Source organism: Globicephala melas, chromosome 10 (genome assembly GCF_963455315.2).
Source record: "Globicephala melas chromosome 10, mGloMel1.2, whole genome shotgun sequence".
Lineage (NCBI taxonomy): Eukaryota > Metazoa > Chordata > Mammalia > Artiodactyla > Delphinidae > Globicephala > Globicephala melas.
Window position 1 is genome coordinate 14,201,388 of NC_083323.1, and position 12,817 is coordinate 14,214,204.

At 46.9% G+C, this 12,817-nt stretch overlaps 2 protein-coding genes across 3 annotated transcripts in view; one reads left to right on the forward strand and one right to left on the reverse strand.

Moving 5' to 3' along the window:
- SYN3 (synapsin III) overlaps nt 1-12,817 on the forward strand; it is a 459,136-nt gene that overhangs the window by 156,093 nt on the left and 290,226 nt on the right. For both annotated transcript variants that reach the window (XM_060305487.1, XM_060305486.1), the window contains exon 6: nt 1,220-1,309. In XM_060305487.1, the coding sequence (XP_060161470.1) occupies nt 1,220-1,309 (90 nt within the window). The remainder of the gene's footprint in view (nt 1-1,219; nt 1,310-12,817) is intronic.
- Nucleotides 5,108-12,817, reverse strand: part of TIMP3 (TIMP metallopeptidase inhibitor 3) — a 55,167-nt gene continuing 47,457 nt past the window's right edge. Inside the window, exons 3-5 of the mRNA XM_030856138.3 lie at nt 9,035-9,146; nt 8,214-8,335; nt 5,108-7,105 (exon numbers count right to left, since the gene is read on the reverse strand). Of these exons, the coding sequence (XP_030711998.1) occupies nt 6,908-7,105; nt 8,214-8,335; nt 9,035-9,146 (432 nt within the window). The 3' untranslated portion in view covers nt 5,108-6,907. The remainder of the gene's footprint in view (nt 7,106-8,213; nt 8,336-9,034; nt 9,147-12,817) is intronic.

Consider the following 12,817-nt stretch of genomic DNA (forward strand, 5'->3'; position numbering starts at 1 on the left):
ATCCTGGCCTGATGCCGAAAGTTCCTAAGTTACCTGTTCTTTCTTTGTGAGTTCTTAGTGTTGAGTTACCCCAAAGTAAGTTTGGCACAAGACTTAGCTCCTCTTCTAGCCATTGGGCATCCACGTTAGGCCACACATTGCAGCATATTTCTTCTTCGTGATCAGCGTCTACCTTTCTCTTCCCTGCTTTTGTTCACCAGCAGCTCCCCTTTGCCTTCTGGGTGAATTCCCAGCTCTTTGTCTGGCCTCTAAGGCTCCTGGTGGTCTGTAATGGATCACTCTCCAGCCTCCTCTCTCACTGTCCCTTGCACCCAAGGCCACAGCCATGGCAGCCACTGAGTGTCTCCAGCACACAGTTGTTTCACTGCACACCTGGAGTGCCCTCTTCCTTCTCTTATGTCATCTGCTCCAGGGAGTCATCCTCACCCCCACTCTGTCCCTCTTCCAGGTCCCATAACCCCCTCGCTTCCCTCCAGCAAGACATTATTATCCCAACCATCTGCCCACAGGCAGTCTTTCCTCCAGGCCTGGTCTACGTGTTCAGTGTGTTGCCCCAATATTAAGGCACAGTGCTGGGCACAGAATGAACTCCCAGGGTGCTGAGTAGGGTGGGTGATAGAGGAGACTGTAAGTCTGAGGTCTGCTTTTCAGGAGCTTATCCACTAGCTCTGGAGACAGTAACTATCTCCATGGCAAAACTAGGAAGCGCTGAAGCAGGGGGAGCACAGTGTGGAAGGGATGCAGCTTGTGCTGTTGGAAATGAGTGGGGTTTCTAAAAGCAGAGAAAATACTTACTACTAACATAGCCAACATTCAGGTGTACCTATGGAGCAGGGCTTGCTTTTAATACACTGTATATTTAATCCTTACAACAATCCTGTCAGGTTGGATCTCTTGTTTTCTCCATTTACAAATGAGGAAACTGAAGCTCAGAAATCTGAAATGACTTTCAAGGTTACACAGCTAGTAAGTGGTAGAGGATTTGAACCCAGAGTCTACACCATAAACTACTACACAAATGCCTCTCAAAAAAGAAGGGCATTGCAGGCAGGGAACATGGCATGAAGGTCAGCAGCTTGTGCTTGTGTGAAATGCTAAGAGTGTAGAAAATGCTTATGAAATGTGATTGAGCAGAACTTAGTGGACCTGGCAGGAATGAAGGGGTTGGTACATACTGGGTAACAACGGTTGACCAATGTTCTCTCGTATTCTTCCCTAGTTCTCTCAACTCATTAAGATCTTCCATTCCCTGGGTCCTGAGAAGTTCCCGCTTGTGGAGCAAACGTTTTTCCCCAACCATAAGCCAATGGTGAGTGCCCTTTTTTACTCTGCTTATTTTTGTGATATGGCATAAACACAGTTGTCCATGTACTTAGTCCATTTGAATGGAGGAGATGGGCTCAGGGGCTGCTCCTTGACCACCTAGGCTCTAAGGAAGAGCTGTGACATCCTATAGGAATACCTGGCTTTCCTAGGAGAAGGGTCAGGTCTCCAGGTAAAATTCAGGCAGTAGAGCAAATGACAAAGATGGACAGCATTCCTTGGGACATTGGGAATTTTCAGCAAATCAGGGGACAACTTGAGCTGGCATATTGGAACCAAAGGTTGATAATAAAGGTGAAAGATGTTTCAAAGGTTGGATGTTACCTTGAACCCTTGAGCCCTGTGCAGGACCTGGTTTCAACTCTTATTTTAATAAAAGCAGTAATATTTTGTTTGCATTGATCGTCAAAGGGCAGTTTCCTTGTGCATCCTCTTCGCATTCCAACTTTTGAATATACTCAAGGTTGTCTCTGGGAAGTGGTTGGAGCTTCCCAGAGAATTCAGAGTATGTGGGATAGCCTTCCATTCGGAATATGTGGGATAGCCTCCCATTTGGATGGTGGGAAAGATGAACATCTTTTGGGATGAGGTGGAGAGTTCTTCATCCTGCAGCCAGAAGAAGTTGGATCAAGAGTTCTGGGCAGCTGGAAATAGCCCGTGACATGCCTGCTTTCATGGTCGGTGGTCTTGTTAAACTGGACAAAGGAATGCAGGGCCATGGCCCCATGCATGCCTTGCAAGGAATGTGAGTCTTGGGGAACAAGAGAGTTAATAGGGTATTCAGTAATCTCAGCTGAGGATGATGCTGTGCTTGTAGAATCCCAAGCTTAGGCTGCTGAGCTTGACAATCCTGTTTGGAGACACTGATAGGTGTCTCCAGGTAGGGGACAGTCTAACCAGGCAGAAACATTTCTCATTGATTATCTTTCCCTTGTGTGTGATGCAGTGAGAGGAGTCATAGAATCCAGGATGTACTGGTTGGAATGAGAAGGGCATGTGCAACCCAGCATATTCCAACTAAGTGAGAACACTGTGGAGAAAATGCAGGGTTTATCCTCAAACCAGCCTGAGTTTGAATCCCAGTTCTGCCTACTTACTAGGTCTTGGGTCTCTGAGAGCCTCAGCTTCCTCAGCCAAAAACCATGGATGACAGTGGAACTACCTCATTGGGTTGTTGAGATTTAATGTGATCATGTGTATAGGGTGCTGTGCTTGGCATATGATAGGTGCTCAAAATAGAGTAGCTTTAAAATAGGGGCAGAGCCATACCCTGGAACACTGTCAACAATGGGATGAAAGTTGGGTGAGGGGTCTGCAGCCAGCCCAGCCCATTGAGGGTGACAGGCCCAGCTGTAAGTTCTGGGAGGCGTTGGCTGGCTGTAGTGAGTTCCTGGCATTCCCAACTAGGCCAAGCCCTACTCGGAATTTCAGGCAGGCATTTGGCATCAAGGACTGCTGTTTGAGCCTCCCCCTCCCCCTCCCACTTCCACCAGGCTGAGATTCTTAGGAAGATTCTTCCCACCAGGGAAGGCCAAGTCAGGGGCCCAGTCTGGGAATACCTGTACCACTAATTGGCAATTCGATATTGATCCAGATTCCGTAGAACTAGGGAGAACCCTGGCCATAGAATCAGGGAGCAAGGTCAGGGCTGGATTAGCAGCCAGGAGGAAAGCTAAGATGCTGCTCCTGAAAATGCACCTGACTGGGGCAGGTGGGTCCATGCTGTAGAAGTGAGCGGAGGGAGGGGAGTGGGCACAGACCAGGAGCCAAAGCAGGCAGGACCTGGCTTCCAAAGCCCTCTGTGATCCCTATAACCCACAATGGCAGTCAGGACACAAGGAGACAAGAGACTCTATCAGGTGTGTGATAGAAATAAAACCACTTTACTGTTTAGAATAAAGGACACACTATAAAAAGTGAACATTATGCAACATTACAAGACAATATACATTCACGGCATATAAAATTCATAAATAACATGGAGGAAAACTGTAAACAGTGCTACAAAATTTAGCAACAAATACATTCCTTCCAGACAGGGTTTTCTCTGGTTGGTTTCTCTCCATCACTTCTGGGTCTCAGGACAGCAGACCGGCTAAGGAGGAAGGTGGGGGTCATGGGAGAATTTACGAAGCCCCTCCCCTTGGAGTATGAGCCCTCCTCGTGTCTCCCAAGAGCCAATTTGGAAGCTGTTGGTATCTGTCTCCCCAGCACTCCCCCATTTTGTTTTGCTTTTGCTGTCAGAATTTAAGTGTTTTTCTTGTGTAAAACTATTTTAGTGATATTTTTACTTTGGCAGCCAGGAGCCAAACACTTGGGTGTCATTTTTGGTTAATCCATATTGTTGATCATTGAGCATATGATGAAGGGCAGAGGCGGGGGGGGGGAGGGTATTGTCTCCTGGGGACCACAGTTCCTATGAGACAGCTGTTCCAATAAGTCATTTGTTTAATTGCTCAAGAACCATGGTATGAAAAATGGTGCTCATGGGCTGTAGCTTGATTGCCACGATGTAGGGTCTGGGGCTGGGTAAGGCTAAAGCACAGGAGTCTCCCAGTATTATCTACCCTGGCCAGATGGAGCACTGGCCTGAAAGGTGAGAGCCTGGGTGTGGTGCTTTTGGATAGGGAGACAGAAGAGATGGCCAGAGGAGGCCAAGAGAGCTTGGAATCGCAGGTCCCACAGCCCTGGATTTTTAGGAGAAATCGTGGCTTCCCAATGGGGTGGACAAACGGACTAGAGGGAGAAGGGAATGGGAATGACCAGCAGACTGCCCAGGGCCAGGTGCCTCAGAGCAAGGATGTGAATGTACTTGCTATTTTTTCTCTCTTCCCTCCTAGTCCAGAAAGCCACGAGGATGCCGATAGGGAGGAGTCTGGAGGAGTCTCTAGTGCTAGTTCCTTCTAGTTTCCCCAATTCGCCAGTCTAGCTGCCTGCGCAGTAGAAGTATTTACCCTCCGTTCCACTGTAGAATTTGATTCAGGAAAATGGCGGCGTGTGGGTTTTGTTTTTTTTTCTTTTTCCTCTTAAACACAATGTACACATATTACAGCCTACACATGACATAAGATTTAGCAAAATAAAACGTTCACGATATGAATGAAATACAGAAGTGTCTCAGCTACATAAATGACTTTAAATTATACAGTAAGTGAACAAGTGAAATAAACAAAGCTATAGCTTATAGAAAGCTCAAAAACCGCCCTCTGACATCACTCTGCAAAGGACCCTTCTTTGCTCAGGACCTGCTGTTTTCCTTGCCAGGGCCTGGCAGATGGGACTGTGGTTCCACCAACTTTTCAGAGGGAAACTTCAGGTGACACATGCTCAGGCCTCACCTCAAGCCCCTCCTTGTGTGAGTGGAGATGACCCCACCAGGGACCAAGAAAAGCCAGATGCCTCATGGAGGTCACACTAATGCCCAATTGTGGGAGGGCACTTGTGCAGGTTGGGTTAGGGGTTCCACCTTATAGGACTTTGAGGTCCAAATAAAGAAAATCTTAAAACACCAAGTCTGGGGCTCACCCCTTAAAAACCACTGGCCTGCTGACCTCAGCTTCTCCTGCTCACGCTGCCCCATTGAGAGAGCAAAGCACCCCCCCCACCTGCCCCCCCACCCCCATTTCCTGTATGCCAGATGTCATAACCACAAGGTGAAAGGTAGGTAATGAAATCAATCCCAAGGAAACCGGATGCCTGTACTGCCTTCCTGCACTGGGGTCCTGCCAAACACCTTGCCTGGGCATTTGCATTTGTGTGCGAGACATTACAATGTATTGTCTGCTTCTTTTTTTTTTTTCTCCTGTTTCAGTTGGCAGCTCTGTTTCCTAAAGTGGAATGAACTGAAGATACAAATACTAATACAGGATAAATACCCATAATCTGAAAAAAGAGACAGAGCAATCATGTTAAATGTAACCATCCTACCATCCCCAATTCTGTAAAATATACATTATCACCTACTCTTGGCATCTCACTTTCAACACTAAAACTTAAAATAATTTTATTTAATCAGAGAATTTATATTATAGTTTTACTTCAAAAAACACAACAAAAACCCTACAGCTGATTGCAGAGTAAGGCTTTCCCAATGACCACCAATTTTAACTTTATGAGCTGAGGACCTCAGGAGGTGGCATTCACCCACCAGTAAGCTGGAGGAAGAGGAGCAAGTTGTCCCCAAACCCAGGAAAGGTGGCCATCTAGCCAAGGCAGGGCACTGCAGCTTTCCTTCCTGTGCCCAGGCCCCTGACCCACATTCACTCTCATCTCCCATCTGAGCCAAGCCTGTAAGGCAGTTAAATGAAGGCCCCAAACATGAAGCAGGAGAAAAGGAGAGGGACAGAGGTCAGAAGACCCCAATTAGAGGGATGCTGAGGGTGCTCAGAATTTCAAATTTTAATTAAAATGAAAAAAAAAAAAAGGTCAACTTGGAATGTCATGATTTTCTTTAAACAAGCAACAACAACAAAATAGAAGAGATTAAACTATTGGTGTATTTAACAGCATTGAACAGAATTCTGTGTCCTGTAAAAAATTAGCTTATGTCCCCATGTGGGTATATGCAAATGTGTATGCAAACACATCCCCCTAGGTGAGATAAATGCTACTTTGGAAATAGTATTCTCTACCCATATCTACTGGTTCTATATCTGTGGATAGTGTACTGTGTTTGTATCTCTCCAATTTACATAAAGGCAAGCTCCTGGCCAAATCTACTAAAGAGTTTTCCAGGAGGAAATCTTGTGGGAGGCAGGGAGAGGAAAGACATTCATCTCAGTCTTTCACCTGAGCTTTTGTCCAAGGCAGGCAAATTGCCTCCTGACCTCAGGCAGATGTTTAAGTCTTCACCAACTAAGAAAGTTCTGTTATTCTGGCCTGGCTGCTTGCTCCAGACTCAGAAACATCTGGTCAACCCAAGCATCGTTGGGCTGGGGAATTGTGTGTGTACTGCATCATCCAGACCCTCTTGCAGTTTCTTCCTCCCCTCCCTCACTCTTACGTGCAGACACAGACAGACATAGTCTGGTGGGGACATGCAGTAGCATCTCCTTGGTGTATAAGATCTTCTGCGTACCTTGAGTCTATCTGCTTGCTGCCCTTGACTGATTTGAAACAGTTGGCTTTTCAGCAGCTTCCTTGTCTGTGTCCTTTATGTACTGGGGAAGGGGGAAGAGAAGGGCAAAGGGAGGAGGGTCTGGGAAATGGTGAGATGGGGAAGAAGAAAGAGGGGTAGGTATTACAATGCCCAAATTGGATAGTTTTTCAATTTTTGTTTTCCTAAAAAAATATAGATTATATCATCACAAAGAAGAATATACATTCCTCATTCTTTCCGGCATGGCACCAAAAATTTCCAGGTGGAAATGGGTGATGTCAAAACCAAAAAGAAAGGGAAGGGTGGGGCCAGGAGGATGGTTCCAAATAAACTCCATATGACAGCATAGATTTTCCTTTAAGTGTTCGAAGTGCTAAATTTGCAAGAAAACAGGCACTAATTTCATTGTCATCATCTGGGAAGAGTTAGTGTCCAAGGGAAGCTCAGTGGGAAAGGAGGGAAGTGAGTTGGGGCAGGGTCTGGCACTCAGGGGTCTGTGGCATTGATGATGCTTTTGTCCGGGGGGGCCCATCCTCGGTACCAGCTGCAGTAGCCACCCTTCTGCCGGATGCAGGCATAGTGTTTGGACTGGTAGCCAGGGTAGCCAAAATTGGAGAGCATGTCGGTCCAGAGACACTCGTTCTTGGAGGTCACAAAGCAAGGCAGGTAGTAGCAGGATTTGATCTGCAGTGAGATAACAACCAAAGGTTGGTGGAGCCTGCTGTGGTGGACCTAGGCCTGATGCTTGCCTGAGACTGGATTCAGAACTTGGGACCACTGCAGGTGGAGCCCAGCCACATCACTCCCTTAGTGAAAATAATATAAATAACACTCACCAACACTTAATTGAGCACCTACTGTGTACCAGACATTCTGCTAAGTGCTTCTATATTATTCTCTTTAATTCTCATAACAGATTTATCTCCGTTTTACAAAGAATAGAGCCTCAGAGAGGTTAAGTAACTTGCCCCAGGTCACACAGCCAGAAAGTGGTAGAATTAGACATTTGGGAGTGCTTTCCCTCTCAAATGGTAACAGGCAAAGGCGGGAGCTCTCAGCTGTTGTAGGGAATTGAGAAATTAGAAAGATTAAAGCATACACTGTAGAGTCCAGCTGCCCTAGGCTAGAAATCAGACTTAGTGAGCTGTGTGACTTAGGGCTAGCTACTTAAGCTCTCTAGGTCTCTGTTTCCTCCTCTGCAAAATGGGGACAATTAAAACTGTACTAGTCATAATCACTATTGTCCCATTTGGCAGAGTTGTTGTGAGAATTAACTAAGAGAATGGCCTAACTGCCTCCCACAGCAGCAAGGCTGTGTGCCCTGACCCTGTGCTTGGGTCAAGGAGTTGGGCCAGGTTGAAGAGTGACCCTCTGCAGCAAGTGGTATCAGCAGTCCTGCGCCAGCTTGCCCACCTGGGGCGGGGGCCACCAGTGCGTCAGCTGCCTAGGTGAACCCACTTGGGGCTGCTGGGCAGGACCTGCCAACGTAAGGATCCTGTACCTGCCACAACCTTGAGCCATGGGAGGGGCCAAGGATGCTGAAGAGCCCTCATGCCCTGGCAGCTGCCAAGTGGGCAGCACATATTACAGCAGAAAGTCATTCTTTCCTCGCCTTCTTCACTGCTCAGCCTGGTGCAACATTCCTCACCACTCCTTCTCGGACCTGCCCCTCTGCTCAGGCCTGACATGCACACCCTTCCCAGCCTCACGGCCCAGTGCCCAGTACTGTAGGAGCTGATGTTTCTGGGGCTGCGAGCCAGCACCTCCCCTGCCTGCTCTCCCTGGGGCTTACCTTGCAATTACAACCCAGATGATATCGATAGTTCAACCCCTTGCGCTGGGAGAGGGTGAGCTGGTCCCACCTCTCCACGAAGTTACACAGTCCTGTGTACATCTTGCCATCATAGACACGGCCTAGAGGAGGAGAGGGACAACAAGCGGGGGTTATTTTGTCCAGAACCCAGCCAGAAGAGGAAGAATTCATACCTACTGAGTAACCCCCTTAGGCCAGGAACTGTGCTACGTACTCTTCAGTCCCATGGTTTTATTTCATCCTCCCCAACACCTTTTAGGATGAGTTGTATTCCCATTTTCCAAATACAGAAAATTAAGTTCAGAGGTTAAGCGATTTGCAGAAGGTCCCAAACCCAGTAAGCACTGGAGCTGGGGCCAGAGACCAACTATTCTCTTCCCGTGTCAATGGCTTTTTGATCTTGCTTTTGTTTTTTCCTTTCTACGTTGACTGCCTAAAGGTGGATAAGTTTCAAAGACAGACCTAATAGGTTGTCCTAAGATGTGGAGAGCAATAGGTACTAGCAATTTCTTTTCATTTACAGTAAAGCTGAGAAATTGCAAAACCAGGCAAAACTAGGTTTCCTCCCCAGAGTCAGTGGTGGAGCGGAGACTAAAATCCAGCCTCACTGTAGGAACTTCAAGCTCCCACCACTGGTCAAGCAAGATGGACTCAACACTAGATATTCCTTATAAGTCAGTGGGCTCATCGCCAAAGTCCTGAGAACACTGCTGGGTCTACCATTCCTTCTCCATCCTCTAAAGTGAAGGAACAGTGGACCTTGGCCAAACCCTGGCCTAGATGCTGGATTTGGCCGTTACCTGTCAGCAGGTACTGGTACTTGTTGACCTCTAGCTTAAGGCCACAGAGACTTTCGGAAGCTTCTGTGTGGATGTACTGCACGTGGGGCATCTTGGTGAAGCCTCGGTACATCTGTGGGCAGAAGGAATATCATGAGAGGGGGACCAGTGCTCAGAACACATGCTGTCATTTGGGCTGTGGGGTCGGATTCCCCTAATAGGCCACTATGTGGCCGGTCACTGACCTACCTACCCCAGGGTCTTCACTTCAGAGACGAGGCCACCTGCTCCTCACTTGTCTGAGCCATGGGTGGTGCCTTCCCCGAGAAGCCTTCCCATCCATCCAGTCACACCTCCCATTCCATTTTACAGATGAGGAGCCTGAGGCCTAGGCAGATTAAGTGGCTTGTCTAAGGCCACACGGTTGGCGAATAGCAGAGGTAGGCATCCAAGCAGGGGAATCTGCTCTTAACCATTATCCTATGCTGTCTCCCAGTGCAGCCTCACAAGTTCATGGCTAAGGGCCTCTGATGCAGGCAGGTGCCATTTATAGCTATCGTGCCTCCTTTGTAAGCATGCGCTCAGAGCCACTGGTGTGAATGTAACAGAGGCTGAACCCACTTGGTTATTCCAGGTCAAGTCCACGAGCATTATGTGGGCCCGGATCTGTTGAGACAACTGCTAACCATGTGAGCTGGTGGAGGTGGGAGGGGGCACCGAGGTGTTGCCGAATCCCATTATCCCCCAGTTCTCAGAGTACACAGGCCCTGGATGGCTGGTGGTCTCTAGGCTTATCCCAAGGGTTTCCAATAAGACAACGTCTCTATTTTAGTTCCTGGCATGCATAAGTAATTTACTAATGGTAATAAAAAGCCAGACATCACCTCATTGGTGTCTCATCTAAGTGCCTCCCATTCAGTCTAATGGGCTGTTTTTCTTTCTCCCCATCTTCTTTTAAGTGGCGACTGGCTGGCGGGGGTAGGTGGTCCATGAGGCCCTCTGCCATCACAAAGGGTCTCTTGGACCGACAGGGTTTGGGAGCCTCTGCCTTTTTAAGGGGAGTGCTGTTCTAATTGTGTGCAACCATCGGTGCAGGTGCTTTTAATTTACCTGGCCTCCCTTCTTAACCCTCTTTTCCCGGGAGGCTCTCCAGATGAATGAGGAAATGCAGCCAAGAGCAGCGAGAAGTGCTGTCCTCTCAGTTTTGAGCTGTGCTCTCGGGGAGCACGGGCGTGTCACATCCTACCCCCCACTTCCTCAGTGATGGATGGTGCCTCTCTGGCTTTAACAGGAACCATGCTTAAGGGTGCTGCTGTGTGCATGCCATCAAGTGTGGCCTCGGGAGAACGTCCCCTGTACTCACTCCCAGGCCCAACAGCTTCTCACTTTGGTGTGGATGACCCTTGACTTTTTGGCAAGTGTTCCAACTCAGTACTCTCTCTAGGTCTTTCAGGCCAGCCTGTTGGAGACTCAGTTTATTCCATGTTGGTCTGTCCCCTGTATCTCTTTTCTGCTTTATGGGTAAGAATCAAGCCCCTGCCCAGTAAGAACTCAGCTTGTTGAAATCAGCTTGGCATCTCTGCTACTTTTGAATTGAAGAACCCTTTATTTTAATATGGTTTCTAGCACTTGCATATGGAGCCAAAATCTTAACACATTATAAATGACTGAGTCTGACAAATACAGAGCTGCCTTTCAGGGTCAATTCTGAAAATAATATGGTAAATGTATGGTAAAGGCAGGTTTTACTCATTTTGTTGTCTTTTCTTTATAATAATCCAGTTTGATCTAAATATTGATCCTAAAGTATCCTAAAGTATTATTAGGTTTGTAGTCATAGAGACCGAGAATTGGTTTGACAAACTTAGGAGGGTTATAACAGGTTTATAATGTCCTGAAATCAGAGAATCTGAGAATCTCAGAATTGGAAAGGGTGTTAATCTGATCCAGCCGATGCAATGGAAGATTAATGGTAAACTTGGGTTCTGTGGACAGACAGCCAGAGTCTGCATCTTGTCTCTGCCACTTATTTGCCTCTTGGAAAGTTACGTACCATCTTTGGGCCTCAGTTTCTTCATCTGTAAATTGGGGCAAAGCAGTTACTTCATATAGCGTTTTTGAGAATTAAATGCCTTAGAATAGCACTTGGCATACCTTTAGTAAAAATTAGTTTAAAGCCAGTTATACTAAAGTTCGTAATAAGCAGAGGGAAGGATTTGGTCCTCTTCTTCCTACATGTCTTGCCCAGCCTCATCACTTAAGTGCAAGTAGTTAAAGCCGGTTTCAGATGTAGACAGGTTGCTCTTTTTTCCCCCAGCTTTACTGAGGTATGACTGACAGATAAAAAGTGTATCAGTGTAAGGGGAGGTTTTGATATATGTATACATTGTGATTACCACAATGAAGCTAGTTAACACATCCATCACCTCATATAGTTACCTTTTTATGTGTGAGAACACAACATCTACTCTCTTAACAACTTTCTAGTATGTAGTACAGTGTTGGTAACCATAGTCCCCTAGCTGTCCAGCTAGCTGTCCACTAGCTCTCCAGAACTTACGCATCCTGCAGTACTGAAAATCTGTACCCTTTCACCAACATCTCCGCATTTCCCCCACCTCCTAGACCCTGGTAACCACCATTCTACTCTCTGCTTCTAAGAATTCGACTTTTTTAGATTCCACGAATATGTGAGATCATGCATTATTTTTCTTTCTGTGTCTGGCTTATACTTAGCATAATGTCCTCCAGGTTCATCTTTGTTGTCAAAATGACAGGATTTCCTTTTTTAAGGCTGAATAATATTCCATTATAATATTTAATTGCAATATTGTATATACACCACATTGGACTCTACAAGCCTCTGGGCTTGGCTTCGCTTTGTGATAGTATCTACATGAAGTTCTAAGGAGTTAACTTCCCTTGGGGTGAAGGGACAAATAACGTGGGAAAGAAATTTTTGAGTTTGGGGAGTTTTCCCTATTTCTTATGGAATGTCTGGTCTTTATACTTGCAGCATGAACTGTCACCACTATGTCAGATATTTCTGGCATGCCTACAGCACTGTGCTGGATACTGCTTTATATCATGAACTCATTTAAACTCACAACTGATTCTTATAAGCAACCGAGTTTCAGAGACATTAGATACCTGACTGAGGTACCAAGTACATGGATTTTTCTCTCACAGAATGGGCTGTCTAGCTGGGGTGGCAGAGCACACGAGAACAGAGTCACAGGCATTTGGAGGAGGAGAACAGTTCCCCATAGGCTGGGGCGGTCAGAGAGGCTTCCAGCTGGAGCTTCAAATAGCTTCAAATGCTATTAATCATTTGATTAGACAAAGCCTTGAAGGAAGGAAGTCACTGGGGGCCAAGCATTCCGATTGTCCAGCAGATCTGTCCTGCCCAGAGTCAGGACATGCACAGCACATGACCAGCGGGCCTCCCCATGGGCCTTTCCCAAGACCAGCTGGGACATAATGTCCCCCACGTGCTGTCCCCTGCAGCCAGCCTGAGAGCATGTCTCCATGGCATAAACTAAAGCTACAGGCAAAGCAGATGCTTTCTCATGGTCCTGATAAGAGATAAGATCCCCAAAGATTAGAACATCCAATTCTGGAAACTTCCACCTTTGTACCACAGCCCAGCACCTCAGCCCCAGCGAATCTCCATGTTTGGGTTTGCAATAAGCTCCCTCAACATTCTAACACCCTTCCCCTGCCCCCAAACACACCTGTGGGTCACTGCACACTCAAGAGATGCCTGAAAGGAGGACCAGAGGCCCTGGAATTAGCATATGGGAG